The sequence below is a fragment of the Misgurnus anguillicaudatus genome, chromosome 4 (assembly GCF_027580225.2).
Source record: "Misgurnus anguillicaudatus chromosome 4, ASM2758022v2, whole genome shotgun sequence".
NCBI classification, from domain to species: Eukaryota; Metazoa; Chordata; class Actinopteri; order Cypriniformes; family Cobitidae; genus Misgurnus; species Misgurnus anguillicaudatus.
The window spans coordinates 35,898,781-35,912,458 of record NC_073340.2 but is presented as its reverse complement, the minus strand read 5'-3'; the positions used below and the strand labels follow the sequence as shown (position 1 = coordinate 35,912,458).

Here is a 13,678-nt window from a genome sequence, read left to right as displayed (position 1 = left end):
TTGGTATTACTTTATACTATTACTACATTGCTATAATGGCGATTTGATGTTGATTATCTTTTCATTTTCCTAAATTCTCTTATGTCAACATTGTCCAGGTTAACGGTACCTTTAGAGCAACGCCATTCACACTGAACAATGGCTCCATCCAGGTCTATCAGTCAGGTTTCACCTTGGTCATCAGCACAGACTTTGGTTTAGCTGTTACATATGATGCATACAGCTGGGTCACCATATCAGTGCCTTATGAATATCAGAATGCAACATGTGGTCTTTGTGGAAACTTTAACCTGCATCCTGAAGATGATTTCCGTTCTCCTTCTAGAGAGATACTGAGCTCAGATGTGGACTTTGCCAACTCGTGGCAGGTAGAGGGAGACACAGACCCTGAATGTCATAATGTCAGGTGCACTGGTCTGGCATGTGCTAATTGTAATACAATTGACATGAGTATTTACAGTGATGCAAACCACTGCGGGATCCTAGGAGATGTTTTTGGTCCTTTTGCTGCCTGCCACTCTGTGCTTGCACCTCAGACGTATGTAGAGAACTGTGTCTACGATCTTTGCCTAGGAGGAGGATACCAACCAATTCTGTGTCAGGCTCTCAATGTGTATGCTGCTCAATGCCAACAACAGGGGGTACAACTAGGCCAGTGGAGACAACAGGGATTTTGTGGTAAGACAGTTTGCACTTAACATAAACCACTGTTCAAGGAGACAGATCAGATATTCTTGCATGTTCTTACTTACACCCTCTCTTTTTCAGAGATTCAATGCCCTATTGAGCACAGCCATTTTGAGGCCCGAGGAACAAGCTGCCAAGCCACCTGCAGTGATCCCTCTGCTCCGATGAATTGTCCCTTGCCAAGTCAGGAGAGCTGTATCTGTGATGATGGGTACATTCTTAGTGCTGGGACATGTGTTCCTGAAGCTGCCTGTGGATGCACCTTTGAGGGATTCTATTATGCTGAGGGACAGTCAGTAGTGTTGGATGAGGACTGTGGCAGGCAATGTGTTTGCAGCAGCATGACAATGATCTGCTCTCAGCATCAGTGTGGTCCAGCAGAGGTGTGTGAAGTTCATAATGGTGTGAGAGGCTGCAGACCCACCAGCTATGCTACCTGTTCAGTTGAAGGCCTAGGTTCATATCACACCTTTGATGGAGAAACTTTCAGATATCCTGGAGCTTGTGGATTGACCCTTGCAAGGGTGATGGCGCCATCCCAACTGCCATCCTTTGCTTTGACAGTGGAGAAAGTGCCTAGAGGCCTTCAAGGTTTTGCTAGGTTCCTGAAGTTTGAGGCAGAAGGAACTCAGGTCTCTATAGAAATGGGAGAAGGTAGCAATGTACAGGTTAGCCAAAATGCTTTATCTCATAAGTTTTTTATGCATTAAAAACAACATAACTAATGTTAAAATCATCCATACACTAGATCAATCAACATTTGTTCTCCATTTTTATATACAGGTGGATGGACAGATGGTTGGTTTGCCCATCAGTGTTGGTTCCAGTCAGATTCAAATCTATCACAGCAGTGTTAGGGGTTTTGTTCTGGAAACAAACTTTGGGGTGACCATTAGAGCTGACTGGCCACACATTGTCCGAATCACAGCACCAAGCACTTACAGTGGTACACTCGGAGGTCTATGTGGAAACTTCAATGGAAACATTGACGACGAGTTTTACAGCCCAGATGGTGTACTACTGAATGACACCCAGACATTTGCAGATAGTTGGCGTGATGGGTCCCTATCAGCCCACTGTGAGGACCCAGCTGACCTCTGGGAACCAGGACAATATCAGAACAGCAGTCAGTTCAGTGAGCACTGCAACATCATGTCCATGCCTGATGGACCATTTGCGGAGTGCAGCAGAACACTAGACCCTGCACAACGCATACAAGGTTGCATTCAGATGTTGGAGCAGACAAGCGGTGCCAGAGAGGCTTTATGTGAGTCCTTGCGGGGATACACACTGCTCTGCCAACAGAAAGGCATCACAGTTGGAGAGTGGAGGAGCATTACCTACTGTGGTTAGTATATTTTAAATTATGAGATTTGCAGAATTAAAACTGAATATTGTTTAATTAATTACTTTTAAATTGAGCTGCAAAATGCTGATCGCATTGCTCATTCTTATTATGGTTTGTTTTCAGATCCCATCTGTCCACTAAATACCCATTACGAATTGTGTGGCACATCCTGTCCTGCGTCCTGCCCTAGTCTATCATTTCCCTTTCAGTACACCTTGCAGTGCCAGGAGGGATGTCAGTGTAATGATGGACTTGTTCTGAATGGAGATCAGTGTGTGCCTCCAACAGGTTGTGGTTGCCACTATGTTGGACGTTATCGGCAGCCTGGAGAGCAGTTCTGGCATGGTGAAGAGTGTCAGTCTTTGTGTGTTTGTGATGGAATTACTGGAAATGTCCAATGCACACCATCATCTTGCAGTGAACAAGAAGTCTGCCGTGTGGTGGATGGAGAGTACGGCTGCCATCCCAATCCACATGCTAGCTGTTCTGCTTCAGGAGACCCCCATTATATATCTTTTGATGGAACCTACTTTGATTTTCAGGGCAAATGCAGATACGTGCTGGCCACTGTATGTAATGACACTCGTGGGCTTCCGATCTTCAAGGTGGACGCAAGAAATGAGGCATGGTGGGGATCCTCAGTTTCAGTTACCGTTCAAGTTTTTGTCAATGTTTCTGGGCATCTTGTGCACATGACGCAGGACATGAATGGTTATTCTTCTGTTCAGGTAAGCAAACATCACTCATTATAATTTTAGTGCCTAAATAAAAATGTAAAAAATAAATTAATGATCAATTTAATCCTAATACTGCTTTTTATTAGTGATACATGCATTACTTTTGCAAGCTTGTGTGGTGTCCCCAACTATACGCTCAGTTGTATTAAGTCACAATTTGTCTGCTTTTTTAAATTATCTGTTTGCTTTTCTGTTCAGATTGATGGAGAGATCAGAAATCTTCCAATCCTACTTGACTCTGGCAGGGTATCTGTCTACTCCACTGGATCACAAACAGTTGTTTCAACCGACTTCGGTGTCAGTGTGACTTACGGCTTCTGGGCAGTAAACATTGTTGTACCTGCAGACTACAGAGGAGTTACGTGCGGACTCTGTGGCAACTTTAACGGTCATGCAGAAGATGATTTCATGACTCCTTCAGGTTCTTTGGCACCTTCAGCAAATCAATTTGGAGCAGAATGGAAGGTTGAGGATGAAGTGCCATGCAGTGATAGATCTGGAGATGATCCAGGTCCATTGTGCCAAGATCAAACTATTGCTCAAAGTCTGTGTGAGATCATCAGGGACAATCAGGGCCCATTCAGCTTCTGCCATGCTGATGTAGATCCACAAGCATACTTTAATGACTGTTCATTTGACGTGTGCCTCTCTGGAAACAGTAATGATGTCTTGTGCCACTCTTTGGAATCCTATATGAGGGCTTGTCAGTCTGTCAATGCTGTTGTCTTCCCCTGGAGAGAAAGTGCATCCTGTGGTAAGTGACTGGAAGTGGAAAACACTTATTAGCTCATAATGTAATTAAAAATATGTTGCTTAAGGTATTTGTCTTTGAGTTATTTTGCATAATGTTTATAACAGTAAGTGTATTATACAGGGTGAATGATACTAAGAAATAATTTGATGGTGTAGTAGATTGCTATCTTAAAATTTTTATCATTTTTGTGATAAATATATTTCGTTTGTTTCATTGACAGTCATGCCGTGTCAGTTAGAGAACAGTCACTATGAGTTGTGTGGCACAGACTGTGGTCATACGTGTGCCAGCAGCATTGATGCTAGTTGTGAACACACATGTTCAGAGGGTTGTTTCTGTAATGATGGATTTGTGAGGAGCTCAGGACTCTGTGTACCTGTAGAGCAATGTGGCTGCTTGTATGACGGATTCTACTATCATGTGAGTGTTTAAACTTTGCTTTTATAAGCTTTACTGGTTATTGGTCATTTCTTTTTATGGATGAGTATGTCAAGTACTGTGGCTATACTTTTGACCAATGGTGCTATCACAATAGTGTTTTGATATATACTATATTTGAAGAGTTTGGTTCCAAAACGCAACTAATCCATTTCGACTAATTTGGCTAAAAATGTGTTTTCTATACCAATAAAGTGACAAGATGAAATCTAGCATTCCGTGTGTATTAAAAGTGCTGCCCTAATTGTTTACAAAGTGTGGAATTGTGCACTGTGATTGGTTGAGTGGATTTATTGCATTCTGCAGAGAAGGTGGTCTGGGGTTTGTCATGGTTTGGAAAAAATGGGAGAAAAGATTACGGAATAACAAGGCCGATATCGGACTTTGCGTAAAATAAAGAATTAACTTTTTAATACTGACCTGATACAATACTGATTTTGGCATTAACAATTTTTTAAATGCTGTTTATCGCGTTTTGGAACCAAACTCTTCATTTTTTAGTTGTATTCGGAGCACTGCCTTTTGTGGTTCTAAAAAGAAGAAAATCTGGTGACATCATGGCACTCAATGGTAACCTCTTTTTTACTTAGCTAAAGAAATGTACACTCAATCATTATGTTTTAATAGATTGGTGAACAGTTCTGGAGCTCAGAATGTTCTCAACGTTGTGAGTGTTTTGGCCCGAATGATCTGCGTTGTTCTGCATCCTCTTGCCCAGCGACCATGGAGTGTACAGTCAGAAATGGACATCGTGGCTGCTATGGTGAAATGTCCACATGTACAGTATGGGGTGACCCTCACTACATCACCTTTGATGGGGCTGTCGCCCACTTTCAGGTATGATTCAAAAGAGCATAAAAGAGTCCTTACAACTTTCTCACCAACTCATGACAGAATATTAGTGAAAGTACTTAAAAGTACTTATTGACGGATCGTGTCAATTTCTATCAGGGAACGTGTTCATATGAGATCGCCCAGACCTGTGGTAATGTTACTGATGAAGATCTGGAGTTCCGTGTGGTGGCCACCAACAGGCACCGTGGAAACATGGCAGTGTCATTTGTGTCTGTAGTGGATGTTTGGCTGTCCCACCATGGACAACAGGCACAAATCACTATTGGACAGAACAGAAGACTAAAAGTGAGTAAGATTTTATATTGTCAAAGCAGATACATTTGTCTTTAATTAAAAACGAGAGAAATAAGAAAGTAATCTTACTCTTTAATTTCCCTCCAGGTTAATGGGAACTCCACTGACTCATCAACCTTTCAAATCAGTGATCTTGTGGAAGTATATGAGGAGCCAGGATTTGTGGTTGTGAATGCATTTAATGAATTCACCGTCCATTTTGATGGTCAGAGCACCCTTCTAGTCAGACTGAGCCAAAGTTTCCATGGATCCGTATGTGGAATGTGTGGCAATTACAATGGAGACCCAGCAGATGATATTGCATCACCTAACGGAGACCTTGCACCTAATGATAATGACTTTGGCAACAGCTGGATATCAGACACCAGTACACCAGGGTAAGAAGTGTGGGACTTTAAAGTAGTGGCTCCAACTTCTGGACAAATGTCTCTTCTGATAGCGTTCAGATTTATTCAAAGAAATCAATTAGATTCAAATTTATTTCTGTAACGTACTAAGATAATGTGGGATTTAATTTCATAGTGCAGGTGCTTTTCTTTTAGCTCTTAAAGGCATGGGAAGATGTTTTCAGTTACACAAATCTCTTAAATCGGTATGTAAAATTCATGCCATTTCATTCAGTTCAGTTTTTAGTATTTACAATGCTATTTACAAAGATACAAAACCAAAACAGCACTGGGAACACATTCTTGTTCTTGAGACATTGCTTTGATGCACATTAAACTGACCTCAATTTCTCTTGATTGTTGTGTTTTTTCCAGGATGTGGTGCGAGCGATCGGACCGGAGATCCTGACGAGTGTCCATTTAAACAGAAGTATTCTGATCTGTGCAGTATTATCACCAAACCAACCGGCCCCTTCCAGGAATGCCATCATCATGTTGACCCTGCACCGTACTATTACTCCTGTGTGTATGACCTGTGTCTCTACACAGCACAAAATGGCATGTTGTGTTCAGCTGTTCAGGCTTATGAGGCGGCTTGTGTCGTATTGGGCACACAGATCCCAGAATGGCGCTCCAGTCTGCAGTGCCGTAAGTCAAAATTCTCAACATGCAACGAATGTGTCCACCACAGTACAGATCGCACAGCATCACATTAAAAATAAAAAGAAAACTATTTTTCCCTAAATACTTCCTGTTAAAAAAAGCTGTTCAACAAAAATCATTTGACTCAGGCCATTTAAGGAGTAGTTCACCAAAAAAATAAAAAATGGGGCGAACTGTCTTTTTTATAGTAGGAATAAAAATTACTGTGGTCAAGTCAGTGGGGATCATTTTGGGTGAACTACTCCTTTAAGCTTTATTTACCTCTAAACCCAAACAGGAATGTAAAATAAATCAGGGGACCCAATATTTGTCCATGTGTTTTATAAAATCACAATCTATTTAATCTGTTTTCTTAGCTGAAAGAGATCCCTGTTCTGCGCTCAACTGTACTGAAGATGAATGGTGTGGAGAGATGAACAGTGTTTACGGCTGTTTCTGCAATGAGAACAAAACCAGATCTGATCCTGACAATTTTGGTTTGAATCTGCTCTTTACAATATTCAGAAATACTGTATAACCCTTTTCATTTTTTTTACAGTGCTGACAATATGTTTTTCATCTCAGATTTCTTTGAAACCTGTGAAAGCAGTACAGGATCTATATCTATATCTCGCTGTCAGCTCTTTGAAGCTGGTTTTTCAGCTCATGGCCTGCATCTCAATGATCCCAGCTGCAGAGGAATCATCCAGAATGGCCGAGTGGAGTTTAGTTTTGATAACGATGGACACACCTGTGGTACAAATCTTATGGTAAGACTCAATATCTAGATAGTGTTCAAATACACTCAAACTATACCTGAATTTGACAATTTGTTCAATCAAAATCTTTTTTTTGACCTTTCTTATTTTTTTTACTAAAAACATTTGTGATCCACAGGCCAATGGCACTCATATAATCTATGAGAACTTTATTTTGGGAGCACCAAGGTCATCTGAAGGTCTCATCAGTAGAGAGAGGATTTTGCAGATATCTTTCAGCTGTGTTTACCCCCAAACCCAAACACTTTCTATGATAGAAATCAACCCACTGGAGAGTCAGACTTCATTTCTACTTTGCTACAAATATAAAAGATAATCAATATACAAGAATAATACACAACCACTGATCTAAATAAATGACGTCACAATTGTGAAGCCAATGTGCCACCATTTAATCAATATAACGTTATCAGATTTCAATGATAAAACTGTACTTTATCAGTCTCCATTTTTATATCGGAAGTATCCCTGTACATTATTAAAATGCAAATGTCATCAGCATGTACATAGTTATTTACTGTATTTTAAGTAAACATTTTAAACAGTGGGCTACTATACGTTTATCTTCATTACAGTAGCGAACATATAGCGACCGCAGCCTATGTAGTATTAAAATTTAGAATTTCATTTGAATTTGTCAATTGAGATCTGATTGAATCGTTTGAATTTGGGTTGTGTTAATCGCTAATCGTAGCGATCTTCTCCCGGACTCCCCCACCCGCCATACCATATGACCGGAAGTAAAGACAGATCGTTTTGAGGAGGGGAGGTGACTTGCATTTTAAAGATTATGAGGGCACATGAAAAAATAATAAATTTGTAAAAAATACCACCGTATTCCAAAGCAAATTACAGTTTTTCATTTTATTTTCATGGCGACTTTAAGTACTGAATGTGCATGCAATATTTTTGGGTTTTGCAATTATGTTATACAGTATTGTTTTTGTTCATATGAAAAAGTGTGTTTGCAATGTCAATTGCATGTATTTTGAAACATTGTTAATATAAAACCAATATAAAAACAACACCCAATTTCGATGCCAACTGCCATGCTTGTAAAAAGCCATAGAATATAAGTCTTCTTTACTTTACAACTTATTCAGAGAAATAACCATGGCCATGTATGCTCTCAATGTCATAAAACTTTATTTCTATGCATTTACACTTGTTTCATTACAACAGTATGCAGCAGACACCATTACCTTAACATTTTCTATAAATCCCTTATTCTGTTTGAGTAAAACATCCTCTTGTAAATTGCTAACTACATCAGAAGTAACAATATTTTTACGTACAGTACACATATCCTAAAAATTTATCTTGTGTGACCAATATGCAGTAAACCAGGTAAATTTAGATCATCATTTTGAATGTACAGTAAGTCAGTGATGCCCTCTGCCAAGCAATAACTAATAATGGCTGCTCGAACTCTTCTGATGGCTTTATTTCTCGCTGTTACATTAGCATTCTATGCACAATCCAGTCATCCAGTTATATAGATTAGTGGCTATATCCCATATATTTATTATAACAGATCTATGTTGTTGTTTTCCCAGTCGTGTGAACAAGAATCTTGTTGGTCAAGGGATGTATCAGGTCCGAATGATCCCATATCATGATGTTGGATTCTCTCAGCCCTTCAATGGTAGTGTGAATGCAGAACTCAACCAGAAGATTTTTGTTGAGGTTCGTGTTGATGGGGTTGACAGTCGACAGTTGGTGACAGTGATTGACACATGTTGGGCTACACCTGTGAATGATCCAGATTACAGTCTGCGCTGGGATCTCATCACTGGAGAGTAAGTGAGAAAGACATTTCTTTGGGTTTGCAAAGAACATTTTTTTTTTGTGTTTGTGTTTAAAAACGATGAGTTCAATAAATAATCCTCCTTATCATCAGGTGTCCAAATCCACATGATAACACAGTGAAGCTTCTTCAGAATGGTGTCTCAACATCCAGCCGTTTCTCCTTCAGGATGTTCATCTTCAACTCAAACTCCACTAAAGTTTACCTGCACTGTTCTGTTCATCTTTGTATTCAGGCCAACAATTATTGCCAAGCTGTGAGTTTACAAAAAATCTATTTACTGTACACAAAACACTTTATTTCTACCTATGCGTCACAAGCATTCTTGGATAAGGACATTGTTCTCTAAACAGAGGATTTTGGCTAGTATCTACTAAAATCTGACAAATTAATTTAAGAATATAAAACAAATAAATAAAATAATAGACTGGACTAACTCACATAGTACAAAAATGCCCCTTCAACATCCCACTGTGGGTCAACATTTTGTACTGTTCATCTTCTGGTAAAGCTCTCGTAATGAAAAAGGTTACTTACTGGAATATAAACAGACAGGTAATATTCACTAAAATGTGGGTGACAATGCGTAAAAGTCTCGTACACACTGCACACTTTCGGGAGTGACAACCGCATTTAAATGCGGGAGTGAATCCCCTAAATGTTAGTTTCATGTCTGTACGGAACAAGACTCACTCCCGAAAATGTGTTGATTGACACAGAAACAACCATAGCAAAGTTCTGCCGTCTCGCGTGCTTATCACTCACAGCTTTGACCAAAATAATAACAGCATTGTGTTTTGCAATAAACCTCCGTCTTTGCATTGTGTATTTTACACTTTTGTGAGGCTGTCTTGCAGTGTTGCCAGGTCCTCGTCTTTTTTGTACGTAAATGTCGTTTTGGCTCTTAACCTTTTATGGCTTTTGGCTCATGAAGCGATCAAGTTTTTGGTGTTAATAAAGTGTGAGGGTGCCGGCCCCAATATTTCGAAATTTGATGTAAAGCATTTAATTTATTTCGGCTTATTATTAGATTTTTCTTGTTCACTGTTTTGTTTAGTGCAAGATCTGGCAACACTAGTCAGCAAACGCTTGTGACTCTGTCATTTTCTGATCCGTGCATACAGAAGACTTTTTCCTCTTCTAAGCATTTATTTTTTCAGAAGATGAACTTTTAAACACTTGATTAACTACTAGTTGTTCAGTTCGGTTATGTACACACTGTGCAGAGTTTTTGTAAATGCGGTTGTCCTATGCATTTTGCGGAAGTTAATTCGGTTGTATTATGCGGTTGTCAGAACAGGATTAAGCATTAAAAGGTGAAGTGACAACCGAATTAATAAGCAGTGTGTACGGGACCAAAGTCTCCTCAGGTTTAAATGCTCACTCACTCTATTTTGAATGTGAAATTCCCTCTGTTGAGGCTGCACATTACGTCACTAAGGGGGCGTGCACACCAAAGCTTTTCAAGCAGCTGAAACGCCTGGAGGATGCCGAATGCCACTGTTTTCTCAGCTGAGCATCAACTTTCTTTAGCTGAGTTTTTTGGTGGCTGTGATACTTCTGCTTTGTTTATCAGTTGTTGTACAATGCACCAGTTGGTTGCAGTGGTAATATCCCACCCCTCCTCCACTGTGATTGGAGGGTCATGTGAGAACTGAAATTGACGAAATTTTTCACCCAAAGTTGAATCTTTTTTAACTCTCGGCCACCGAGCGTGGGTTTTCAGCGCGGAAGAAAACCCCTAGCTGCTGGCTTTTTTGAAAAATCTGAGCTTCCGTTGGTATCAATTGAAAATATACGCCAGCCACGGGCGTAAAAGCTTTGGTGTGCACGCCCCCTAAGAGTGCTTTCTCATCTGCCTTATTTAGTTTGGTTGAATCGTACTAGTGATCATTATCCCACTTGATGCGGTTCGTTTGGGCAGATGAGAATGCAGCAATCGAACTTGGGTGTGCACACAAAGCGGACCAAACAAGCAGACCTCCTTGAAGGTCTTGATACGCTTTCAAACGAACTCTAGAGCGATTTGTTTGTGGTGAGAATGCGATCCGGCCTTGAACAAACTTAACTGCAAAAAGTACTGTGCATTTTTCAAAATAATCCAGCTGCTGTCAGCGGTACTGTGGATTATGGGATGAGAAAGTGTCTGTTGACAGTTAGCACGAGCAACAAAAGCCTGATGGCAGCTCGCAGACAAACTTCGCCATTGCAGCACATAGTGTATACAAACTATGTAGTATATAATGGCCGTGAATATAAACGTCGTCTCTGCATACTATATACAGTGAACAGTGGCATAATGTCTGCAGTATTTTCCTTTTCTTTTGTTTACATCCTGGATGTTTAGGAAAAATGTTCAAAGACACATGTCGCCAACGAGTGATGTGATCACATCAATTTGGTTCATTTCAACTGGTTTGGACCAGAGCATCAGTGTGGTGTAAAAGGGAACTAAAACTGCTTTCGAAATTGTTTGCCTTTGGTCCAGACCAAATTAACCGAACTACAGATGTGAAAGTACCCTAAAGGGCGCAAGAATCAAAAAATAAGGTGGTGTGTACACCAAGGCGTTTATGACAGCAGCTGGCGTATGTTTTCAACTGTTTCCAATGAAAGTGCCGTGCTTTTCATAAACACCAGAAGCTGTTGTAGTTTTTTTTTTTTACACTGAGCGCCCGCTCTGCAATCTTTCCGTGCTCATATTCAACTTTGGGTGAAACGTTCAGCTCGTCAATGTCACTTCTCACGCAGCCGTAGAGGGAGGGAATATCCCAACAATCAAGCATTGTTCAACGACTGATGACCAGAGCAGAAGTATCATAGCAACCAAAGCGCTCAGACGTCCGCCTGGCATTTTCAGCCGCATTTAAACACTTTGGTGTACAAGACCCCTAAAACTCGTGACGTAAAGCTTACATAATTTACAGATGCAATCCTGTTATGATTGTATGGTTCTTGTGAAATCTCCAATATTTTAATTATCTGATGAAACATTTTCAATCTTTTAGCACTGTGGCTCTGGATATCACCAGAGGGTCGGCAGGTCTCTGGACTTCCATGACAGTTCTTCTATATCCATGGGTCCTTTCGTCTGGTCTGATGGAAATGCAGGTAAACATTTGCTTTAATATTCTTAAACTTTAGTTTCGGAAATACACAGACTGTTTAATTTTAAAGTCTTATTAATTTGAGTTTTGTAACTTTGTCATGCACTGAATCCTATTCACAGACACATGGGCTCTAGAGAAAGAGCCATTGTCCGGAGCTCCAGGTCTGTGTGGTTGTTTGATGATTCTGTTGGTTTCACTTCTGAGTGCCATCACCATCTTCTAGGACGTCTCCACAATGCATAATTTCTAATTTCAAAAGTTTCTATACTAAAGCTTAATATTTGCTTTATCATATCTGTTATCTGATTTTGTTTTCTATTACACTAATGAAGGATTAGAACAGCACTTATATTGATGCATATTTTGAGACTATTCTGTCTTTTTATTGTAGATTTTCTTTTTTTATTGTCTCTTCTTTATAAATGCTTTATTGTGTTAAAAAAAAAACGATTGTTAAAAATAAAGTTCATACCAAGCATCAAAATGTTGATTTGTTTGACTTTGAATATGGCATATTTGTTGTTGCCAGAAGAATACTTTAGAAACTACTGGTGTAGCATCGGCAACATAAGGCTGCATAATTTGGTAGTTGTGTTCCAACAATGTCTTTAAAACCCCAACACAAAAAGGTTGGTTGATTAATAAGGATCACAACCAACAAAGTTTGTTCTTGGCAGAAACCTCCACTCGCTGCTCATTGTACACTTGTACCAAAAGAGGATAGACGTCCACAAGCTTTTGTAATACAACACCTCTTCACTGCTGAATGCGTACAAAGTATTGTAACTTCTTTTTGGTTAATTTTTTTACTTGTGTGTTGAGGTTTTTTTTGTGTTTGTTGTTATCTGTATTAGACGGTATTTAAAAAAAAATGTGTGCAGAGATGTGTCTGAGGTAAGAATCAGATATCTTGCATGCACATCTGGGTGCTTTCTCAGGTTAAAGTGTCCATAACTCATGCTTTTTCTGTGTATCTGATGTTAATCTGGAGTACCTATAGAGTCTTTGGTTTTATCAGATTTAAAAAAGACAGATTAGCTTTACAGATTATTTCCGGTAATGTACGAAAAAAATTTGGAAGGAGGAGTTACGAGCTGCGTGAGGAGCAAGTCACGAGTTAACACTTTATACAGCACTGACTGGATAGCTTATAATTCACTACATGTTTGTGTCATTTATATAATATGCACTTACGGGCTTATTTCCAACATAACACAGAAGTCTTAATTATCGCATGTAACTCATGACACGGTTGGGACTTTTCAATGAAATGCAGCATTAAACAAACACACACGCAAAAGTCGGCTGCTTCCCCGGATAAACAAACTATATCCATTGTTTCCGTAATACTGGCTTTCTTCTCCTTACATCCAAAAACACACTTCTTCTTTTGTGCCATTGTTGAATCTTGATATAAAACAAAGCTGTCACGTGAAGTGATGCCTTTTCCTTGGCCTGTGACTCAGCTCTCTCGCTGATTGACGTGTAGGCGTGGTTTAAAAGAAGTGATACATATAATTCCTTTGACAATGAATTATTTCTTTCACAAATACATTTTATTTTCATTTTATAACAATGATGAGGCTGTTTTGTAGTGTGAGGTTTTGATCCTGATGGACATCAGCCTCCTGCCAGAGGAGAGAGTTTGTGTCCAGTGCCCGGTTGCATAAAACTTTAAGGCTAGTCTTAAAAGTTAGTCATGATTTTTTTTCTTCAAGACTGATCATAACTGTTTTAAAGGAACAGTATGTAGGATTGTGGCCAAAACTGGTATTGCAATAACAAAACTTGTGGCTAAAACTGGTACTGCAATAACACAACTGGTGGCCAATACACAAAAT

The 13,678-nt window shown here is 39.6% G+C and overlaps 1 protein-coding gene across 1 annotated transcript in view; it reads left to right on the top strand.

Annotated features, from left to right (window-relative positions):
• The window catches only part of LOC129420323 (IgGFc-binding protein), a 125,299-nt gene extending 112,960 nt beyond the window's left edge, over positions 1-12,339 (top strand). Inside the window, exons 65-81 of the mRNA XM_073867205.1 lie at positions 99-678; positions 769-1,355; positions 1,471-2,035; positions 2,159-2,763; positions 2,971-3,526; positions 3,747-3,946; positions 4,592-4,801; positions 4,916-5,104; positions 5,201-5,490; positions 5,876-6,147; positions 6,519-6,638; positions 6,727-6,911; positions 7,039-7,198; positions 8,479-8,719; positions 8,821-8,983; positions 11,736-11,838; positions 11,957-12,339. Of these exons, the coding sequence (XP_073723306.1) occupies positions 99-678; positions 769-1,355; positions 1,471-2,035; positions 2,159-2,763; positions 2,971-3,526; positions 3,747-3,946; positions 4,592-4,801; positions 4,916-5,104; positions 5,201-5,490; positions 5,876-6,147; positions 6,519-6,638; positions 6,727-6,911; positions 7,039-7,198; positions 8,479-8,719; positions 8,821-8,983; positions 11,736-11,838; positions 11,957-12,060 (5,130 nt within the window). The 3' untranslated portion in view covers positions 12,061-12,339. The remainder of the gene's footprint in view (positions 1-98; positions 679-768; positions 1,356-1,470; positions 2,036-2,158; positions 2,764-2,970; positions 3,527-3,746; positions 3,947-4,591; positions 4,802-4,915; positions 5,105-5,200; positions 5,491-5,875; positions 6,148-6,518; positions 6,639-6,726; positions 6,912-7,038; positions 7,199-8,478; positions 8,720-8,820; positions 8,984-11,735; positions 11,839-11,956) is intronic.
• Positions 12,340-13,678: the final 1,339 nt, after the last annotated feature.